We start from the raw sequence: 24,429 nt of genomic DNA on the forward strand, positions 1-24,429 counted from the left end.
GTCAATACAGTTAGAAGAAAATACAAAAAGAGGATTATGACATGAATGTAGGTAGCTGGCCAGGATCATATGATATGTCCCACAAGGACTTATACAATCAGTACTATTTTTCTTACAAACACCAAAGCACCATGCTAGACTAAATTGGCAGGACTTCTGATCAGTGCACATACAGAGGAAACATAACCAAGTCCAGCTGCCAGAAGAAAAAAAGCATGAACTACTGTGAGAAACATAAATGCATGGACCCTGAAAACAAAGGGGATGTTCATAGCTTTAAGAAACTCTTAGTCACATCCAAGCACAGTCATGGCACAAACTTCTATCACTCAGCACAACCTCTCACGACAAGATGATTTCATCCGTCTCTCTGAAATAGTGAGACAAGAATAACACATTTACTGTATTTCTCTAATTTCTTCTAATTTCTAGGTTTCCCTGCCAACCCATCACCTCCTTCACTGTGTCCGTTGTCTGTAACTTCTGTTATTTCTGGATCAAAACCCAGGGACGAGAAGTATGGAACATGCAGTAAGACGACCCTTAACCACATTAACTGTGTGATTTGGTCTGTCTGACTTTGAGAAATTCAATTTAGTCCAATTTAAGTGGGACTAGTCAGATTTTTTTAGACTAAGACAGAATGAGAAGGACTCTGTCTCATCCCTGAAGATAGAACTGTGCAAACCAACTGAAGTGTTGCCGTACATCTCAAAACAACTGTTAAGACTATCATACTTATCTTATGCTGACCTTAAAATGCTTTAATCGCATGGCTGTATATAGTTTTATCTTGGGTAACAAAGTCCCTTGTTTTTGCATTAGTACAGGGAATGGAAAGTAAGCAGTCATGTTAATCTTGAAGTTTGGATTCTCAAGGGAATAGGAATGGAGTCGAGCACCAAGTGAAGGTCGACAGATTACACTGTGAGAGTGTTTCTTTACATTATCTCTTCTCGACGGTCAATCTAATCATGTGTCAAATGGGTGATCTGTCAACTCTATGAACAAATAATTCCTCAGAAGTTTTGACTGATACCTTTATTTAGCCAAAATGTTCAGTTAATTCCTATCTTCATACTGACATCCACTTTTGGAAGACTGAGTCATCCAGGTCATTATAATTCTGTACTTGTTTTAGTAAATATAAAGATGTTTCACCTCTCATTCCAGAGGCTTCTTCAGTCTCTTTGTTTCCAAACTCACTAAATGCCAATAGAAATTGATAAATTGGCTTTAAGTTATTAAACCAGTTTCTACACTTGAATACTGCAGCAGAAAAATAGCAAAAGTCTCTAAACCAACAGTGTGGATGATTAATTCCTCTGGTCATCATAATCTTTTATGCAAACAGGCCATATCTATTGATATTTCTGTTGCATTGTCAATGAGTCAGCTGAGCTTTCACGTACAAATCTCACACAATCACAGCTTAAATGGTGATTTAGGAAATAACACATCAATCCCACACACACACACTCTCACATAAACCCCAAGCAACGTCCAATTCATTAACGTCTGTTGCTCTGAATGTGTGTGTCCATGTTTATCTTTTTGTTTTTTCAAAGCCTATGTCTGTTTGTACCATCAGTTTATTAGCATTCAAGCAGCGCCTGTCCCCAACAAAGGCCTGTTTGTGCATCCCCTCTCCTTTTATCACATCTACCAGACATGAGGCGAGCTGTCGGGCGAGCGTGCCACACGTAATTCAACCAGGATCAAAATGGCGAACCCCAGCCCCCTCCCAAATCCCCCGCCGAGAACCTTAATGCGCTCAAAGAGAATAGCAGAGTGACCACAGGTGCACTGCTGTGTTAATGATGAGTCGAGGCTACTCCCTGTTGCCCAGGCCAGTCCCACTAACAACACCCTAACAACAACACTCACACATGCACTCACATCCCCCCCACCTGATTTAAAAGAGCGATAGGCCAGGTGTGGAAATGGGCAGCGTTCCAAATACCTCCCAAATTAGAAAGTGGAGTGTTTTCAGAAGTGTATGACAGAAAGCTGGATCAAATAAAGACAAATGTTCAAATGAAAAAGATAAATCAGTGAGTAGGGAAAAATACAGTGAACACTGATACCTTCATGTGGGCAAGGGTCCCGTCTCTTGAACACTCAAGCCAGGTGTCACTCCTTCACCTGGATGTCCCAAACATTATCCTGCTGCTGTGAGCTAGTTTGACTCAGACACTGTTGTGTGTGTCAAATGTGAATGGTAAAATCTGACCAATCTTCGGGAAAAGTCTCAGGTTTCCCCTAATTTATTAAAAACTAATTTAGAAAAACAAGTTTATCAGGTTAAGGAGATTACAAGACACAAAAAACTGAAAAAGACAACTGTTATTTAGTTATGTGATTGGATTTCCCACCATGATTCTACAAATCCCCAACTTGGCTTTGCTTGTCATTGAGTATGGCTATATTTGTAATTATTACATAGAATCTGACCTAGAAGTAGACCAATTAATCAGTTGGGCCAATATTTGCCATTGTCCGATTATTATTATTTATTAACCAGCCAGTTATTACAAATAATACAAATAAGTTTGTTTTCAGAAACTTAATAAATGTTGCAGAGTCATCATTATCTGTTATCAGTAAACAGTTATATTTAATCAGATGGAGGAAAGAATATCAATTATACCCTGATTTCTTAACATTAGCATCAGCCATAGAAAAACCCATATAGTTTGACCTCACCATATCACAAATGTAGCCATAACATTCACTGTAAATGTAGGTAACTCTTTAATGGCTCTCGGCCAGGTGGTCCATCAAGGTTTTAAAGGTAAAATAATAATACCAATACTCTATTATGTCACTGCCCGTGATGTCAAAGGAAATTTGATCTTTTATCACTTTTTTACTTCACAGCGGTAAGCAGGTTTGATGTCCTGCACACATGCATGCAGCTGTTGTGAGAGAAGAGAAAGATGAAAAACACTGATAGGGTCTGCATTAGAATGTGTGGGTTGGTGAATATATTCCTGTGCTGGAGTCTTATCAACCAAATCAGCCAGCCACTCTCCAGCTGCCCGAACACAGCGGACTCATAGGAAACAAAGAAAAGGATGAAAAAGAAAAGACAGAGATTTTGGGGTGAGATAATGACTCTGGATGTCAGTGTTTTGTCTAGTTAATCAGTAAATCATTGCTTTGGTGAGCTGTGAGATGCTCTGTGACTGGGTGAAGGACAATTACTCGCAGGTTAAGGAGAGTGCGGCTCAGACAGTGACGGGGTGGGGGAGGGAAGCCTGCGGAGGAGGAGGGCAGGGATGGGAAGCAAACAAAGCACATGTGGGGTTTCGCTGCTACTGACGGCATTCGGACACACAGCACGGCCGTTTTGGCGGCAACATGACAGGACTTCACAACACTGGGGGGGTTGTGATGGCAACAATCGTGTTATCAGCTGCCTTCGAGCGGCCAGGTCATGGCGACATGCTGTGGCCATCTCCCTGGGCATCAATTTGATAAATGCCAACCACCACAACAAATAGAGCTTGTGTCGCCCGGTGACATTCTCAGATAAAGGTAACAGCAATATTGAGCTGATAAAGTGAGAGGTTGGGGTGTGAGTGAAAACACACACCCCAAAGAAGCATCCACAAAAACAAAAACTTGTCACCCAGCAGTTAGATTGAATAAACACTACTTATCCCTGCACCTGTGCTGCAACTGTATCCACACAAACGCTCCCTCAGTCTGATAGTTTTGCTTGACAGAGACTGTTTTCAGATGAAGGATGTAGCAACCAAACAATGTTACATCATTTATGTTCAAGAAGCCTAAACAGAGGCAGTAAGTAAAACCAACAACAAATATCACCAGATTATTCTGTGCATCTTAATCTCTGTTGACAGATAATTTTAGCCAGCAAATCCTGTTAGATCTTCTAATTACATCACAGCTGTTATTGTGACAAAATGTTCACTGTGTTTCACGCGTGTGTTTTCCCAAATTCCTCTCCACTGTGGGCATGTAAACACAGTGTGTGAGAGTCACAGGGTCAAACCACCTTATCGACGCGCCTCACAGAACTGAAAATCCTGTATTTTCACAACAAACTTGCGCGTATTTTACGTCAAAACACAGCCCTTGCCTCCAGAAAACAAAACAAAAACAAAAAAACACTTTCTCCACTTTCAGATGCCCTGTAGTCGGTCAGACACAATGTCAAAAACAAAGAATTATCTGTGCTCAGGACTCATAAGCAGCTACATTGTTTGATACGAGAGCACCGAGCAGCCTGTACGCCTACTTTATCTTGATCTCTAGACTGCGAGACTCCAGTTCTCAGGGCTGGGCAGACAATATCCACCGCTTGTTTTATTCACTCGGCCACAGCGTGCCAAGACCTTGAGCCGGGGCTGTGGTTATGACTGGATTCCCAGTCGTCGGGTGGCACTGTGTCCTGCTGTGCAGGGGAGGATGGAGGAGGTAGGCATATCACGTTGACACAAGCAGCTGTGAACAATAGGAGCGTCGCCCCTCCATTACCATGCTGTGTTGGACAGGAGCAGCTGAGGAGGGGAGCCTTACAGAAACACCTGTGGGCTGTCCATTTGTCAAATGATTTGTGGGAAGAAGGAGTGAGAACAGAGGAAGGGGGGGGGGAGTTGGTATGTGTGTGAGGCGGGAGGTTTGAGGGTAACTTTGAGTATTACCACGAGACCACACACAATGAAAGGCTTGTGGATTTCCCTCTTTCACACACCTGTGCACCTATAAAAAGTTCTGCACTTTCTACAACTTTCTCCCAATTCATGCCATGTTTAAGGACCAACTACAGATGGTAGTTAAGGGATGATTCATATCTCTTTTTTTGTGACTGACATGACGGTGATTGAGTAACTACCAACACAGCTTTAAAAACAAAATGCTCTAACTGAGTGCCAGACATTAAAATTGACATATTTTTGGCCCGTATTGGACTGATACTTACTACTTATCATGTTATCTGCTCATCCCTACTATTTTGTTTAGCTTGCAGGTCCAAAATTATACTTCACATTCACAACGTACATCGTTTGGAAGAGCCTCCGAAGGAAACTGAATTCGACACAACTTGTGCATTTTCTGCAGATAAATTGTCTACAACAGTCAGTACAACTGCAAGAATAAGAGCTCATAGTGACAACAATAAAGCTGGAAACTTTAAATATGCAGAGTGCCTTTAATGAGGCACCATATTAGCCAACATCTGTGGAAAAGACAGTAGCTTGGTAGGAATCCAAATGAGATAAAAGTTAGATAACCCAATTTTATGCTGAACCATGCATTAATTTACTTTTTAAGCAGACAAGCACACCGGGAAAATCCTCTGGTGGGAACACTCCTCTTTGATTAGGCGGTTAATCTTTTAACAGTGTCCAATATCAGTGCTGAGGGTGTGGGGGAGGATTTGATATTTAAGCATCTCTTTATCCTCTCTGCCTTTTGAAATGTCAAGTTCAAAAGATCCGTACCAGCAGCCTTGATCTGTGAGCTAAGACGACCCAGCGAATCACTCAACAACTCCTAACCGTCATCACACGGCAGGAAAAGAGTTGCGAGACAGTGCATATGGAGTGTTATTAACTCTGATTATATCAAAGCTTCTAAACAGGCGTTTGATGTTTGTGCCTTGTGCTACGGTCAGACCTGGTTAATCGAATCAGAGCGGTGTTTTCAGTGTAATGAAATGCACGATGAATGCCTGAGCCTCAAATGCAATTTTACTTCAATTCAATTAGGACACCTTCCCAAGCAGTCTCTCTCCGGTGTAGCCCTTGCATCCCACACTGCGATAAGTGCTTTCAGTCTGTGTGATTGTTGGACGCAGATATTAAGAATAAAAAAAGGGTTTTAATGTATTTTTAAAAATAGAGAAGTGAGGAATATGCTGCTCAGGTGACAGTGAGTACAGTAAATGAAACTGTTCATTTAGAGCCAAACAGATTAACTGGAGCAAAAGCAGGCAACGCACCAAAAATAACACGTACAGACCAAAGACAGAGTAAAGCTAATGTTTTTCACCTTAGAATCCAATCACTGTGTGCTATACAGTCATGGTAACACTTACCATTTAATATATGCAGCTTTTTAGCATGTATAAACAGTAATCAGATGTTTTATTAATGGTACATACACACGTTTTTGTAGTTCTAAACAGAAATGCGAGTTTAGATATGAGCTGCATGAATATTAATGTACGTAATAACTGCAGAGAAACACATTTTTAGAGTGATTTAGTAGTTATATAGTTTTCTGAGGTGAGGCTACAACCATCGCAATGAATACAGCTGCATGTATAAGTTTATTATATAGGTATAAGAAAATAACCAAGGTTCCCAGAAGAATAAGATAACACAACAAAAATGTGGCATAATCCAGGCCGGCGTAAACAAGACTGATCTTATACTCACTATACTTAGTGCTTGTATACTACAGTATGACAAGGGCAGTGTTTGAGTGTTGCTCCCTCTTTCTGTAGCTCCGGGTTAGAATCAGTGATGGAAATACCGTACATCAACTGCATCGGCGTGCACAGCAGGGGGCAGGGAGATCTAAATGACATTTCCAATGGGAGAAGAATATTATAATCTAAATGAATTATCAGTCTTAATGCCATATTAATTGTCTGTTGTGTTTTTTACTATTATTAGCCGTGTGTTTTGTACCCTTTAACTCATGTGTGTTTTTTTTTTGTTTATGCCTGTCGATACCAGTGTTCCTGGTTTCTGCTGGGCAGCAGATGCCAAGCTGGCTGGAGGTCGAGGAAGCCCATGGCGTCATGACTCCTCCAACCCTGCAGGGGGGTGTTTGCAGAGACAGAGATTTATTCGGCAGCTATTCTGATCGTTAACCTTACTTGGAAAATTTGGGACGTGATTTTGACTGGAGGTAGCTGTGTTTAATTCTGTACAATAAGAAAACATAAGAAACTGAATCAAGCAGCTCAGCTGATGACATCATGAGCCATCATTAATTATACAGGACTCTGGATGGGGGTCTGTAATATCAATATGAATGCATATTAGATAAGGATGACATGCTACAACTTCAACATGAGGCCAATTCCTCCTCCAGCTCAGTATTAGTGGTCCATTGTTTAACATTTATGAGGGTTTGTTGGCAGAAATTAAAAATGATCTAATGTCTGTGTAGATTCTCATTCTTTCAGGTCATCGTTATCTCAAACAAATGGACTTTAACTTCTTTCTTGAAGAAGAAGACATCTGCAGAAGACATCAATTCTTACACACAGGACCGTTGCTATTCACAGCACGGCAAGAAAAGCAGTCAAGAGGTCATTTTTACTATCACGTCATCCACCACCTCCAGTCACCATGGGCGGGGGCAGAGATTCCTAAACCACCTGCAGACATGCAGGCAGTCTGACACCAGGATCTGCTTCCGTCACCCACTGATTCTGTCAGAAAAACTGCAGGGAGACTTGCGAAGATAAGATTCATGTTCTTGTCTCCACATCTGGGGAAACTGAAAGGTTCTGTCGTAGCTGAAAAGTGCATTTAGGACTGCCAAAATTCACATCCAGGACTATTATGGTTTACTTTTTCAGGGTCACAAGAGTCAGCGAGACAGAAGTAACACAAGCTGCCCAACAGCGAAACCCCATGTGCATCTGTTGTGTAGTTTATGCAGGGACTCAGCCGCACAATAAAAGTTCAAATTAGAATCAGAATGTCAACTTCAACATGTTGCAATGCCAGTGATATGAAAGAAGCATGGCCACAACAGCAACAGTTTAACCTCCAACAGCCACAGCAATCGTCAGCATCATCTGAAAATTACTGTTGTGTAACCCATTGGAATTTAAACTATGTATTTGTTTAAACTCCTTTCACGTGGATCAATTACAATGTCCAATCCAATTATTTCACACCATCTGCGCAGACCGCACCAATAAAACCTAAACGTGTTGAAGGTTGATTTTGGTCTCACTTACTTTCTCCCCTTGACAACATGCATCGATTCTAATTTAGTTTGAAGTGTGACGCTGACAGTCAGAGAGATGAATCATCCATCGTGGTAACCATGATGTCTTCATTTGACTTTGACTCAACGTTTTTATGTTGAACGTTTTCCAGCTCTGGCTTTTGTTCGACATGATCATATATTTAGTTTTCGGATGATTAACAAACTTCCAGGAAGGTATTTCTTTGGACTTTGCCATAAATTAAATGAAAGTACGACTATTTAAAAAAAAAATCACATGGAAAACAGAGTAATTCATTAAATTATCTCCAGCACTGACTGACTTTGATACTCAACTCTCTAATCTCACAACCTAAATGGTCCTTTTCAGCAGAAAACCGCAGGATTTATTGGTATCATCCTGAATGAAACCCAGATGAGAGTTCAGAGAGTCCTCGATCCAGCTTCAACAGATCATGGGGTAGAATTAGTTTAGTTTGGAGCCTTGACACTTCTTTCTTCTTAAATGGAAGTTTTGGCAGAAATAGGCCCACAGGGCAGATTCCAGACGCTGAACTTGATCTGAAGTAGGAGATCACATTACAGCTCTCATCAGACACGTCTTCAAAAGACACTGGCTAGGTCTGGCAGACAAGAAATTGCCCCAAAAGTCAACTCTGCAACTGTGGCTCCTTAATAAATCCTGTCTGCGACTTGGACATCACCCTCGAGCATCTGATTCCTATCTGTGAGCAAAGTCTGTTATTGAGTTCCACATCAATATGCTTGACACCCATGAAACCCTCACCATACAAATGTACTCTTCCATCAAATATTTGTGTTACAATGGTGTCAAGTACAAAAACAGACTGGAGATATTCCAGATAAATTCCACTGCCTGATCAACAGTTGCTGCTGGTTTTCTTCCACCAGCACATTTTCTGCCTCTCTTGGTTCTCCTGAGGGACGAGTAACAAAGAGATCAGCCCTCTGGGGAATCTGGCAAACAACTGCCCTGAAACCACAAAATGAACAACAAGAGAAAGACAAAAATAATTAGGCCTGCACCATGAATCAGCTGAAGGGCTAGAATCCCACACAAAGTGTGAGAGGACAGATAAATCTGGCCCTCTACCGCTGCACTGATCTTTGAGCATCGAGGAACCCTGTAATCCTGCAAAAACCTGGAAATATCATATGAAAACCAGCATTAAAATCGAAACCCTCAGCAGGTTGCACAGATTTTCCTAATGAACACACTCATCAGGAAAAAAACCCACAGCAGTGGCAGATGTATGCCATATCCATGGCATGGCACAGCCCATTAGCAGAGGGAGGCAAACGCCATGAAAGACGCATGGTTAGCCCTGAGGGTCATCATGAATATTCATCTGCACATGTACACACTGAACGCAGGAGATGTCTTCTCACCATCAAAGTCAGACAGACATTTTAATTTGACAACAGATGTGAATGCAAGTCAATGGGACAGGTAAGTCGATGGCACAGTGCCAGGCAACCGTGAGCTTTATCCTGTACCGTGGATGAAGGAAAAGTACATTTAGTCCCATAATCGTAAGTACACTGCATGTTTTTTGAGGCTACTGATATGAAATAATCAGTAGCCTAAAAATCTAATCTAAAGACATCTTCATTTCGTAAATAAAAGGCAGAATCATTGCCTAGATCCTATCTGAGACTACAGAAAGTATACTTTTCTACCCTCACTTATTGCTGTGTGTGTATGTCTTTGTCTACTACCCTCTATTCCATCACTAATTATATTCAATAAAAATAGTAAGAAATAAACCCGATCATGATCATAGGACTATAACAAAAAAAAGTCAAACTCAAAAACAGCAAAACTGCCTCAAGTGTCTTTGATTAAAAACAAGAAATCTGATACGTGAAGAAGATATTTCGGGAAGCTGTCATAATAAATCACTCTCATCAGCAGGTGTTAATGCAGCATCTGTGCCCTTTGCCCCTCAAATGTCAGGAAATACACAAATAGACCTATTATATGTTTGCCATAAACCCATTATATCACTGAGCAACTCGATCCAGGTGATGAGCCGAATATTACACTGAATTACTTTCGCAGGCTCTTCAGGCCAAGGTGACACTTACACATTGCTTGGTTTGGCAGCCTGACATAAGCCCGAGAACAAAAGAAATCGGAGGATATGACATTCCTCGGGACAATGACGTGGTGCCCTGAGCAAATACTGGAGACAAGATGGTGGTATTTGCATTGTTCTGCCAAGAAACCCAACTCATATCCTTTACAAGACTGCAGACTTGCAGGTATAAGTGAAACCTCCAACCAATGACATCGTGCTGTGGTCACGTTTCACACACACCTCAACCCCTTAGGAGTTAAAAGGGGGAATCTGTGCTTTCAAGCTTTCAAGAGCAAGTTCCTTAAGGACAGTTTTACAGCAAGTTATAACTCAACAGCCTCCTGATTAATGGGTAACAGCGCCGTATTCTTCCTGCTGGGTTATTAAGCCCCGGGGTCAGGCCACATGCATGGAGCTGTGAGATGTAAAAACAAGTAACTTCAAGACTTACATGTGGTATTTCTGGTTGACACACTTGTTAGATTTACACACTCATGTATTTGTTAGAAAAATACAATTTCTGTATTAAGAAACTAAAAGAAAATGACTCTAGTAACGATGTGTAAAATAGAAAGCTTTTGTTTAGTCGGAGATTAAACACATAAGATTGAATATAGATTTGTGAGGCTGCAACTAATGTTTATTTATCATAATCGAGTACTTGTTTGGTCCGTAAAATGTCCGATAAGGTTGAGAAATATTGCCTGTGTTTCCTTAATTCTTTAAAAAACACTGGTCTTTTTTAACATACATTTACAGTACAAACTCGTGATCTGGCATGAGTCGGCATGAGCACGTCCAAACTGAAGTGTCAATCTTTTTTTCTCTTTTTTTTTGGCATAAGGATCTCCTGCACTTGCTGATTTTGGCCAGCCATCCAGCCTGGAATAAACCATAGGCTTTCCACGTGGGTGGTATATTATTCAGTGCCAGCTTCATGAGCCAACTAAAAAGAGCTCAACGTGGCATCAACTTAACATTTTACACAAATATTCTCATTAATGCTCACAAAGATCATAGTTGGTTGAAAGTTAAACAGATTTAAGTCTTATTAAGTCTGTCTCCATTATTAGGGTTATTTGCATAAAAGCTTTTCCTGTGTCCTCCCCCTATTTCAGAAGAATCAGTAAAGTAAATATTCTCAGGCTCTGTCCACTGCACTCGCAAAGATAAAAACAAACAAAGGCAAAGGAGAGGGCATGAAAGAGGTGTATGCAGAGACAGGGGACTTGAGAAAGCCTCAGAAAACGGCGCGAAGGAGGTAAAGGACCATTGTGGTGTACGATTTCTCTGTAACGTGAGCCGCTGCTTGTTGACCCCCCACACCAGAATGTGCCTCGTCCGATGGATTGGGCATCAGGTGTGTGCAGCTGCTGGTTAAGCTCTGTTTGCAGACCAAATGGGGGAGAGAGGTGGGAAAGGGAGGAAGGAAAAGCTTCTCAATGAAGGCGATACTCCAGTTTTTTTTTTGTTTTTTTTTCTTCTTCTTTTTTTTTGTCTCTCCCTCTGGCACTGATGGGACTCCTGCCAAGACTTGGATTGAGGCCCAAGAGAGTGCCATGTGCCCCACAGATGGGCCTTCTAAATATGAAGGGACATCATGTGCAGATGGTACATCTGTGCCTGAGCTGAGTTTTTGAGATATGTGTCCAAATTTGATTAAGACTGGGATTCTATTAATGAATATCTTACTTGAAAACAAAGGAAATGTATTTATACCATGTCTTCTGCCAACTGTAGTATACTGTACTAACCCTATATATATGAAGACAGCATTCCAAAAGAGGTTATTTCAATGCAAGAGGGGATTAATGTAATATAGAAGTTACAGATGATATGTGAAAGATAATGTGACGACTAGATTACTTCTCCTTGCTCTTGCTCACATTCTTACTCCATCATCATCTGTCACGTCTATAATCTTGTGTAATTAAAAGGTACTTATCACTGTCTGAAGACACTGCTCAGCAGCATGCCGCATCACATTGCAGTAGATACCATCTAGGCAATTTGATTCTCAAAAGAAATAACATAACATTAACAACATTGCATGGTGGTGACATATTTATGTCATGAGTGAAGTGGCGAAACACGCACAGGTTGAAAGCGACGTCAGCGTGAATAAGTGGTCTGATCGCATTAACAGGGTGAGAAAAAGAGTGACACATTACATCATGCAACAAATTACCTCCTTACTAAATTGATCAGAGGATGAAATTCAACAGGGTGTGTGTGATTCAGCCGAGGTGACATGGATTGATTGATTGACCCTGTGCTGCGCTTGTGATAACTAATCAGCGACATGCTTTTAGTGAAACTAAACTATTGAGTGCGCAACCTTTTTTCCTCATGAAGGAAAAAAGTTTTCTCGCTTACAGCAGGCTTGAGGAATAACATTTGTACACGCAATCCTGAGGGGCTCGCATTGCAGTTCACAAATCAAACATTGCATCACCGCAGTGTTGCAAGTTTAAGGGAAATTTTGTGATGTTTGCTGCAAACAAACTGCAGTGAAAGCAGACGTGTGTCTCACAAACTTGCCTACTTACAGCACAGAATGCAAGAACTAATGTTCAGGTGCAGAGTGGGAATGAATTAGGCTCCATTCTCCCTATTACAAGTCAATGAGCCATCTTAGGTTAAAGAATTGGATAGTGTTATTTTAGAGAAACTGCAATAATACACAGTCCTTCAACAGTGTTTTAGCAGGGTCTTAAAAAAAGTCTAGCTGCAGTTTGGCTGAGGGCAAGATTTGTTGGAGCTACCTGTGAGATAAAGTGTTTTGAGTGTTCTTCTACTACTCCAACTTATCTTCCATTACAGGGATGTGCATGTTTAATGAATCTTGGCTTGAATAAACTGCAGAACAATCAATTCCCAGAGCCCACTGTGCAAGAGGACACTAAAGTTAGGGATGTTTGTTTTTAAATTTCTGGGAGTGCATTTTACAATCTCTCTCTCTAAACAAAACGTCTTATATTTCATAAATCAAGGGTTGGTTAAGTCTCACAAACAAATCCCACTTGGGTGACGGTCCAAGTGTTGTGTTCACACTGTGTTAGGAAGAGACACCTTCAAGTTTAAGATACAAGCCAGACAACGAGAACTGACTGGTTGTCCACATTCTATCCAAAAAAACGTGACATGCCTGTGGAGCAGAACTGAACTATCGAAGCAGGCATAAACATCCTGAAGCTCTGCATTCCTCACACAGCACGTTCAACACTGTATACAGTAGAAAATAATCAATCCAGTGCAAGCGGTGCAGCCAAATCCAATATTTGTGATTGAAAGAGGGTTTTTTATAAGAAACAACCCTCTCAGCACTCTCCCAGTACAGGGAGAGGAAAAAAGTACTCTGATGTGGAACCCTGCAGCATTTCTATTACTTTATAAAAATACTAATAAAATAAATAAATAGAAAAGGTGGTGTCGAGCTGGAGGTATTGTTCTCGGCCCTGACACAGCATGTGATAAGAGTTAAGTGCTCTGTACTATACTCCCTCATGGGCTCCTAACACCCCGAATGCAAATGGATGTTCCTCCTCCTCCTCCTCCTCCTCCTCAAGAGTGACTTCATATATCTCCCCTTGACTGTGTTTGCTTAAACAGCAATCTCTCGCTACTAAAACAGGTCTTATCTTCTCCAGGGTGGATGGCTCGGCGTATAGATTTTTGTTGCTGTGTTGAATGATGGTCTTTGAATAACACACCAGTCAGAGATGTTCGGGGCAGATCTTCAGCACCAGTTGATGCAAGTGAAATTCCCCTCCCACGAGGCCAGGGATCAAACTACAGAGGCAGCTGTTGGGTATGAAATCCCACTCAAACATCAACCATACACTGACTGTAAATACACTGCACATACAAGACAAGGCCCTTGAAAACCCCTCGGTCTAAGCTTAAGGGTGGATGTCAGCTCTGCTCCTGCCAGCTAAACAGCTCTGGCTTTGATTTTCCAAAACATGCTTTAGAAGCACAGGCTTTAAACCACAGACTAAAACTACAAGCATAAAGAACTGGGCATCAATGTGAAAGCACTTACTACATATACACAACATGTAGTCTGCTGTGACTGCAACATCACCCCGGTCAGGCACCCCCACCCCCCCAAGGCCCTATGAACCTAGCTTCTTAATTTCACAGCATTCAGAGTGGCAATGAATGAATGAATGAATGAATCAAATTAATTGAATTGAATGAATGAAGTGCACTAAAGTCAGGCTACTACGCTTAATCGATTACTAAATTAAACATCAATTCAATTGGTTTGAGTGGTTTCCGAGTTTTTTTGCTTCTTAAATGTGAATATTTTCTGGTTTCCTTGCTCCATGTAGCAAAGAAATCATTAAAACTGATTCATTTTGGTTTGTGGACAAAATAAGACATTCGAGAACGTCATAATTTCGAGGTTTGATCAACCATTTTTCAACAAAATCTGACATTTTGTGGAGAGCAGGGGAGGTTTTGTTTGGATACCATGGGGGACCACCAGTTCGCTTTTGCCTAGGGCCACAAAAAGTCCCTCTAAGTGCTCCTGACTGGAAACAAAAACATCAAAGCACTTGATTAAGTTTACAAAAAGATATTGGTTTTGGTTCCTAAGCAAATCAATACCAATATGCAGTACGAGGAGTTTGATATTTTGCCAAAACAACAGTTACCCCATTAACTTAAGTCCAAACAAAACAACGGAATACCTGACTGGAATATTCACTGAACGTAGTAAAGTGAGGTAATTCAACAGGATGTATAGGATCTGATTGCTCACCGTGCTGACACACATGTTGGCTGATTAAGTTTACATATGCCTGATGTTAAAGCCCGTCAACGTTATAATACCAGAGGGATCAAACAGCCCACTCTCTTTAATGAAAACAATGAGCCAGTACATTAGATTATATGGCTGTCATGCCCGGCTATCACTCAGGCAAATGCCCTAATCCCATGCGAACAACTGCCGCCAACAGCTGCGCACTTCCTGCTGCATCCAGACACACCCAGCAGCCGACCAGTGCAGGCATTCAGCCAAAGAGACGGATGAAGGAGAGGTCAGGGAGCGCAGCCATTATTTACATGAGGAGATTGATTCACGGGGATGCCTTATGACTCATTTCACTACTTCCCTGCTACTTCAGCTTCTGCAATAGCACATTTTACTGGGTGTCTACGTAATTGGCTAACAGCCAAACAAGAGTTTAAGAATCCATAAAGACATTCAAATATATTTACAGATAAAGGCTTGTTTGGTTAAAAGAATTTCATAATGACTCGGACTAAGTGAGCCAGTCCTTTGTGACTACTTTCAGTTCTGTAAATATCAACATAAAAGCTCTGCCGCCGTGCTGATTTACTGCCCGGACCACTTGCCCATTCCTGTCACACAACATGGCCATCATACTGATGAAGCCAGGTCTCTGAGATCAATAGGGTTTGGTGTACAATGCATCAAGTGAGCTGCATGTTTGGGTTTCTTCTCATGCTCAGGATGGGTTTATTTCCAAACAGCAGCAATGCTTTTAGCCACAAATTGTATTCAGGTAAGTGCCCTTCAAGGTCCATTAGGGAGGAGGTCCGTTTGGACAGAGTCTGGCTAAGAAGCTCTTAAAAATGGCCTGGGTCTCTATCAGTGGCCAGTGTTCTAATCCAAAAACAGACAGCTTTACTCTGTCTCTGAGGGAGGTAGAGGGGAGATGAGGGATTAAATGGATGTAATCCATATAAGACAAGGCTGATGAACTGAAAAACAGAGATTTAGGAGAAGAAAAGGGATGAGGCCAGCACGTAGTGAGTGTGGTCCTGTTGTGAGACGCTGAAAGAAGGTTTCAGTCTAATTATGTGGAGTAAGGTTTGCTTGGGTTAGATAATCCATCACAGTAAACACATTGTTGGATTCTATTTATGGTGGCCACTCACGGGATAAAGCTCCATGTCTGTGTTTACTGTCAATCTCACCTGTTGCTTGTGCGCTAGCTGGCTCGCACACAGCAGCATATTGGCTGTCTTCCTAAATCTCCCTGTTTATTAGCAACAGCTATCCTTTCCTGCCCTTCCCTCTCTCTCCCCCTCTCTCTCGCTCACTCGCTGCTTCAGCTGCCACTGCAGCACTTGTTCAAGCCTGGAAATATTCTAAGCAAATAAATGGAATACCTAATCACACATTGCTGGACTTCCCAAGTGTTAGTCCCTTCCCAAGTGAGTTAGATTCTTTGCACCATTTCTGAGTGTTTTAAGCTTATTTTTTTCTAATTATCTCCTGGATTCACAGAGAAACTTGGTGTCAAAATATTATCTGCCAGTGAGTGAACGAAATCAATGACAATAACAATCCAGAGTTTGCATGACGGGGAGTGCGCTGCAAACAGATGGGTGTGTTTGTCAATGTCAATGTGATTGAGACAGAGCGATAGAATGTAAATCATGGTGCAGCTCTTTATTTTTACCCATTTACCCATCCCTCTCAAACAGAACAGGGGGAAACACTGGTGAAAAAAGACTAGCTGCCAATAACAGTGTTTTACTGACAGAAATGCATGCAACAGTGCAGCAGCCAGAGGGTATACTGCAACTTTGCTTTTCTGCTGCAAGTAAACAACAAGTACGTGTGGGCATAATTTAACAACATAATAATGAGGTTTGCGTCAGAAAGGATTAGTAATTTGTGATGCTTTGTACTTCATCACGCTGAACGCTTTAACTCCAGTAATAACAAATGCTCACTGCATAAAAACCCAGAATTTTATATATTCTGCTGAAACAACATTATTACTAACATCTAACAGCGTGTGTCATTAGCTCTCAGTGCTATCCTCCTTATGTTAACGTAACCTTAGTTTACCAAAACATAAACCAGATGAGTAATGATTAGTTAATGAATCAATTAGTAAATGGGCAGAAAATCCATTGGGTCACCAAGTAAATTACAGAGCGCTTTTTTTTTTTTTTTTTTCAAAATAAACAGTCTTCTCAGGCTAATCAAGTGGTACGATTTAGTAGTGCATTCTGTGTGTTTCTCTATTTTCCATCATCATGAACTAGATTTATTTCATTTTTGATTTGTTGGAAGGACAAAGTCACATTGGTATGCCGTCCGTTCATCCACCCATCCATCATCTGTACCACTTAGCCTTTGAGGGGGGAGGGGGTTGATTGAAGAGGTGGTCCCAATCCCAGCTGGCATTGGGTGAGAGCCAGCTCGCCAGGGACGCCATCGGGCCAACACACGACGACAAAATTTCAGGCATGCACAGGCTGACAGGGCGCATGATGACAGGTGTGGTTAACCAACCAAGCCTCCTGAAGTGATGAACATCTCAAAGCAATTAACAGTTCAAAAAAGTGCATCCCAAAAGCAATAACACAAGTTAGGACTAGAATTACCGCCCAGCCTTTTCACATATGTCTCGTAGTTTTAGTCCATAACATATTTTGCTGACTCGTATAACATGTTTGTTGAGTTGAAAAGGGGCCACAAGCATGTTTTATGAGGCTACTGTGACCGTGATATTTGACCGACCACCCAAATCTAAACAGTTAATTTGCTCTTAACACAAAACGATCAGAAGGCAAAAAAAATAGTTTTTGAGGTTGCAGCAACCATGACCCTTAATCTCGACCACCAGTATCGGATCAGGTCATCGTTGAGTCCAAGTAAGTATTTGAGAGGAATCTATCATGACATGATTGAGATACCACGCTGGGACAGATGGAGAACACAGTTGTGTCTCCATGACTTCATTCAAATAGTGTTGTAGTCAAGACCACAAAAAGAAGACCAGTGTGCCCCAGACCAAGAGTTCATGGGACTGAAACCGAGTCAAGACCAAGAAGAGGACCAGAATGTACCCTAGACGAAGACTTCATGGAACTGGAACTGAGTCAAGACCAAGACTAGAACCAGAGTGTACCCAAGACAAAACTTTAAACGACAGTAAATATCTCAAGAAGACCTGAGTGTACCAAATAGCAAGACCTTTATGGACTGAGACCAAGTCCATAGACCAGTCACCAGAAAGAATGCTAAGATCAAGACTTTTAAGAAGTGAGGATGAAACTAAACCAAAATCAGAGATCAAGAAAGTGTTAGTGGACACTGTAGCTTGACTGGTTCTTGCCCTTCTTTGCTCTTGGTTGGGTCTTGGTCTCGTCTCAATACCAGAAGACTGCTTACTGTAACCTTTATTAACCATTTACCATTAAACTGGATGGTTTTACTGAGACCTGCTCTTCAAACTGTGACTGTGTCAACAGATTTATGACCCAACAACCAACAACATGAGTAATGCAGAGACACACAGAGACACACAGAGACACAGAGACACACACACACACACACACACACACACACAGTGGTCAGTCTCCCACTGAACCAGCGTCTTCCATCACTTTGCTTTTACAGTTTGGTTTAACTAATGAGAACCATCTCTGACTCAGAGATGCTGAGCTCAGTTCTCTGCAGTTTTACATAAACTGCTGTGGTTTTATTTTTTATTTTTTCTTACATGTTAACAATAGCTGCATTTAACTTTTTTTTTTTTTTTTAAATTAACCATTCAGACTGTACCCACAACAGTTTATGACAGAAAGCCTTTAAAAAAAAAACAAAAAAAACACCCACTACATTCAAACGTCTAATGCAGGTCAAACATGGGTTCCTTTTTCGTGTTAATTGGTCCGTTAACAGCGTCAATTACGCAGTCATTATTTGCATATTTACATAATTAACAATGGCGAAAACACCCCAAAGCAAGAAACTAAGATGCTACGGGAGGATAACAAGTGGTACTTTTGTGGAAACACAACAATATACAACATCCGTTTCCTCTTAAATGTGTACATTCCCTGTTATATTGTTGAAAAATGTAAGTACTTCAGTAAAACCTGCTTGTTTTTGGAGAAATAAACTTTTTAAATGTCACTGGAGCATCCAGGACATGCAGCAGGTTAACCGTCCTTCATTGACTTAACACTTTTTTGTTAAAAAAAAAAAAAAGACGACAAAAAGCGGCGTGTTTTATGTTTTGTCGTTGAGTTTGCTCGTGTTTTGGTTTGAATGGACTCACCGCTGCTGCTGAGGAGGCTCACGTGAAGAAAGAGAAGGACGAACGGTCCGTGCAGGAGAGACATGTCTGCGCTGGTCCTCGTATCCAGTCCAAAACAAACTGAAGTGAAGTGGCGTGTCGACGAGAAGTTCACCCGCAGCCAGGAGGAGACAGAGGAGGAGGGGGGAGAGGAGGTGGTGGTGGTGGAGGAGGAGGAGGAGGTGGGGGCTCAATTAAAGTCTCAGACTGGCGGGGTCCTATTGTGGCGCTTTCTGCCTATGTGTGTGTGCTTGTATTTGATCCTCTTGTCGGGACCAGCAGTCCTCGTGTAAACCAACTCCTGGTCCGAATGAGGCAGAACCTCATTACTTGATATCAGAAGATGTTAAGATTAGGGCTAAGAAGGCAAGGCTAGGGATAACACTTTGTTTCAGCTGTCTAAATGAATGGAAAACAATGCTGTGTCCTCAGAAGAATAGCAGTGTGGGTGTGTGTTAAAGATTTGAGGACCTTTTGGCAGGTCCTCACATCTTTAAAAGGGCTTTTTGGGGCTTAAGACCTGGGTTTTGTTTCAGACAGGGGTCTCAATGTCAAATGACCTGGGGGCCACTGAGTGTCTTCTAAGGGGCCGGTCAAATGAAAAAAAAAAAGTCAAACTTTTTGAGAAAATGACATTAAAAATAATATTTATGATGATAGTTCGCATAATTTCAAAATAAAAGTGTTTGTTTTGATATGGAGCGATAAATAGTTCCGAATATAAATGTATTTATGGTGCAAAAACCATACAGAAATAAGTCATTATAACTTGATATTAAGTGGGTTTAGGCACTTAGATGTGATGGTTGCAGTTAGGTTTAGGGCTGCAACGATTTGATTAATCGATTGTTAGTCGATTACAATCGTCAATTATTTTGATAATTGATAAATCCGTTTGAGTGGTTTTTTTTGTCTTTCTTGGCTCCATATAACAAAGAAAACATTCAAACGGACCAAAGAAGTCCTCGATTAATGGAGAAAATAATCGACAGATTGCTCGATTATGAAAATAACATTCATTATTATTATTGTTCATTAATGTGACATTCACACTCTATGCACAGGAATTGATTTGTTTTATGTCAAGATACGGAGCAAACTATTGCCTGTAACAGGTCGGAGTACGGCTGAAAATGCTGAGGAGAGACCAAGAAAAGTTTCAGAGGAGGGTTCTGTAAATAAAACCTGGATGTTCAGCAGTTTGATGGGATAAACGCTTGTAGCAACTTGGAAGTGGAGGGATTGGGCGGAGCGATATCACCTGGGCCTACGTCATATACAGGCACCCGCAGCATTTTTGTGATTTCTCAGAATTCTTTAGGAGTGGCAGATGTGATGCACTGGAGCTTTAAAGGATAAAAGAAAGTTACAAAAAAATTTAGTGCTTTGTTGTTTTGTGTTGTTTAGAAGATTTTTAAAAAATAAGAAAAAAAAAGTCAATGCCGTGTTCCAACAAGAAAAGCTGCACAAACCTGTGCATGTGTGTGTGAGTAGCAGCTTATCAGTGTTTAACCTCTCCTCATATAACTCACACACAGACATAGATTTCATTCGTGGGTAGCCGTTCCTTAAGGTCATGACTAAATAAGCACCTTATCGGGCCTCCACACATTTTAGCCTAAATCTCATGCCCTGTTGGTTGTATTCAGCTTACGCTGGGACACTTTATTAGCATTTCCATAGTAGCTGAGGGTAATAAGTGAATTTATACATGAGTCTGAAATTTCATTTTGATATGGTGTCGTGGCCAATTGAGCAAGGGCTGCTCCTAACATGGCGGAGGACACACTCCCACACCTGCATTGAATTTCTGTGAACTTTTTAAGTAATTGGAATTATGAATAAAATATCACTGTTGAAAGAAACATGTAGGCTATGAAAGTACTAGGGCGTCTTTACTCAGTCGCTGTAAGAATTGGAAATTAATTCACCGTAAAAGTGATATGAGGCCGCGACACGTCGCAGTCAGGAACCAGCCGTCACTGAAAACAGCCTCTCAGTTATTTTGTTGTTGTTATTTAAAGGCGACATAGAATGCTTGTATCGCACATATATGTTAGTTATGGAGGTCTACTTACATATATTAACTTGTTTTCATGGTTAAAAACCTCCTAGTTGCTGCAAACGAGCCGATCAAAATATCTCCTCACTGACGCTCTCGTCAGCCGCGCTGTTTCAGACCAAAATCACACCCCCAGAACGTGGACTGTGTTGTGATTGGCCAGCCAACGAGAGCTTTCCCACTGTCCTGTGATTGGCCAGGTACCTGGAAGTGACGTAATTGGTAGGCCAGCTCTCAGATACACAGCTCCCCCTCTGGCACGGTGGATGCTCTGCATCTAAGCAGCTACAACGAGAGTAGTTCTTCTTCTTCTGCGGTTGAATGTACGCAACCGGATGTGCCCGGACTAGTGCCCACACCAGGAGGCGCTACGGTGGTGAGAGGAGTGGTGAGGTTTTCTGATGACATCATCAGCATAGGGAAGTGCCGATCCGCTTCGCAGAGCCCAGGAAAACAATAAAAACCCTATTTTCTCAGCAGTGGCTGAACTGTTTGTTCTGAAACTTTAGGGTTTCATAAACGAGGTAATGACGCAGATACACACACGAACGCAGCGTTAATTGGAGCTTCCGGTCTATGTCGCCTTTAATAAAAGGCTCATCTAATAAACTCTGTGACTGCTTATTTCTAAGAATGTGTTTGCTGTTTAATCTCACTGTTAGACAACCTAACGCAAAATAACATCATTTGAACTCAATGATGCAGGCAGCAGTGGATCAACAACGCCCGTGTGCTGTCATGTAAAACCATAGATTTTGTCTATGGACTTTGGTATAAAGAGTGAGTGGTTTACAATGTGAAACACTGAAGTTTTCAGTTGGGAAAAACAGAGAATTTAACCTTTGTGGACAAACTTTATTGTTGACACGTGACTATGATCACAGAGACAGGGCTTGTTTGCTGGCTCGGCTGAGACAGGAACCAGTCTCTACACCACTCCTAACATGGAAGAACTGGTACTTACAACAACAACAACTGTAACTGATGTACGACAACTACAGCAAATGAATCTCGCAGGACATCAGAATTCACCAGCGGTGCAACAACGATCATAATATTTGCCACTGCTTCTACTCCCGCTGTCTCCTGTCACACTGAGAAAAGATAAAGTTGTAAAACTTAACGCAGATCCCATCTATGAGGAGTGCATTTTATTGAAATGACAGAATTTAGCAATCTCATTTGCACCAGATTTGATCTCTGTGATCCAGGCTTCAAGGAAATGCAGTCAGTGATCCCATCACTTTGAACACTTCATCAGAAGTAAAGTGTTTGTTGAAGAACAAGCCGGAACAAGCCTTCTGAGGACATGTTGACCTAGTTACTGACACTGTTTGCAGTTGGTCAGGTGTCCTGTTCCTGCCTCTGCGAAGCTACTGCAGTCATACATCATAATACGCCGGTCTCTAATCTTCTGGCCAAGAGACTTTTTTTTTCTTTTGTCTACTTTGCTCGAGGCTTAAAACCAAACGAGTCTGTGTCTTTGAAGTTGTGACTTCTGAACTTCTGAGAGAAATGCAGCTCGAGAGACACAGAGCAGTACGTCGGACTTTTGTTTCCTCGTTCCTCTTCTAATTTGAAGTTTTTTGATCTTTCACTGTGAAGCATTTTGTGACATCGGCTCCGTGCCGTGATATTACCCTGAATGTTACCATGAACTAACTAGCTAACTAGGTCACCACTTGAGTTGTAAATCAGCGAGCCAACAATGAAGGCCATAGCAACCACGTCTGATGATGATAAACACCTTAACGACCACATTTTCCAGATGTTTCAAACACACCCACACAAATTCCACTGGAGATATCAATTTAAATATCCTTTATATGCATCCCCATTTTAAATGATTTCTTACTGCACCTATTATTTTATCATGTTCTAGTTTATCTTATCCTTCTGTCCTTATAGTCCTCCTTTTATTTATTTATGTGCTCATTTACTTCTCTATTTCATTTTACTTTAGGATTTAGTGACATATCATTGCTTTTCCTCGTGCAGTATGATAATCAATACGGCAATTAACGCTCTAAAAGCAGGGGTTGTCAAAGATACGGCCCGTGGGCCAGAGCCGGTCCACCAGAGGGTCCAATTCAGCCCACAGGATGAATTTCTGAACATTTCACGGGTACTTAATATAAAACTAAATATTTTGAAATGTAGGCATTATATTATTGAAATTGCACTTATTTTTCTCAAGAAATGTCAGGCTCTTGATAGTGTTTTGTAAAAAGATACTCCATTCAAACGTAAAACAAAGGGAATTTCTTTTAGAGTTCTTGTTGTTTATAGGTTATTATGCTATTATTTTATTACAAATTGCACTGTATGTGGCCCCTGAACTAAAATGAGATTGACACCCCGGACATTTTGTTTTCTTTGACAGATATCGTGACGTATCGCCGTGTGATTGTCTTGCAATGTATCGATTACCACAGAATCGCTGTATCGTGACATTATTGGTATCATATCGTGAGGTACACCGTGATTCCCACTCGTATTTATGAGTATATATTTCTACAAAGTGAGAATTGAGTTCAGATCACACAGGACGTCTCCCACTAAAGTGAGCTGGCTGCTGGTGTTTTCTTCACTGACTGGAGAGTCACCTTGGCCAACAGCTGCAGCAGAAAAGCCTCCTGGAGTCGCTCAACCAGCTGTCCGGCCCCCATCATGCGTGAGCCCACAGCCGTGTGCACAGGCATTAGACGTGGAGACGAAAATCCTGTGGTCAGAGAACACTTACAGACCACTATGGTTTTACCAGAGAGTGCTGTCAAACATATAATGTATGTGCGTGTGTGTGTGTGTGTGTGGGGGCGCCCATGTTATGAATCTGTCACACTCCGATGGACTTGTTTGCAGTGATATAGCACGGTCACTCGCAGTTGAATCAGGACTCCTCAGCAGACTGCACTTTGGAAAAAAACCCCCGAAAAAACATAATTCTATTTGGTCGCGAAGAAGTCGGTGTGTGTGAGGAAAACGCTCAGGAAAATGGATTTTTGTCTCTGTGACAGAAAAGAGAGCAAACATTTGAGACAGTTTGTGTAGATTTCATGTCTAAGCTTGAAGCAAAGCAGAGATACAATATCACACTGCCCTCATTTTGACCTGTCGTCTTCTCAGATTAGTTTTGAGCCCCAAAATGAAGCAAGTATTTAACTACAAAAATGCAAAATTAACATAATTGACATTAAAAATGTTAATTTGTTTGGGACAAAAGGAGCCACCAAACTGA

General features: G+C 41.3%; 1 protein-coding gene across 1 annotated transcript in view; it reads right to left on the minus strand.

The window, feature by feature from the left end:
- The window catches only part of mcama (melanoma cell adhesion molecule a), a 41,915-nt gene extending 22,604 nt beyond the window's left edge, over positions 1 to 19,311 (minus strand). Inside the window, exon 1 of the mRNA XM_058628067.1 lies at positions 19,112 to 19,311. Coding sequence (XP_058484050.1) covers positions 19,112 to 19,175 — 64 coding nt within the window. The 5' untranslated portion in view covers positions 19,176 to 19,311. The remainder of the gene's footprint in view (positions 1 to 19,111) is intronic.
- Between the last annotated feature and the right edge of the window lie 5,118 nt (positions 19,312 to 24,429).

The sequence above is a fragment of the Solea solea genome, chromosome 4 (assembly GCF_958295425.1).
Source record: "Solea solea chromosome 4, fSolSol10.1, whole genome shotgun sequence".
Taxonomy (NCBI): domain Eukaryota; kingdom Metazoa; phylum Chordata; class Actinopteri; order Pleuronectiformes; family Soleidae; genus Solea; species Solea solea.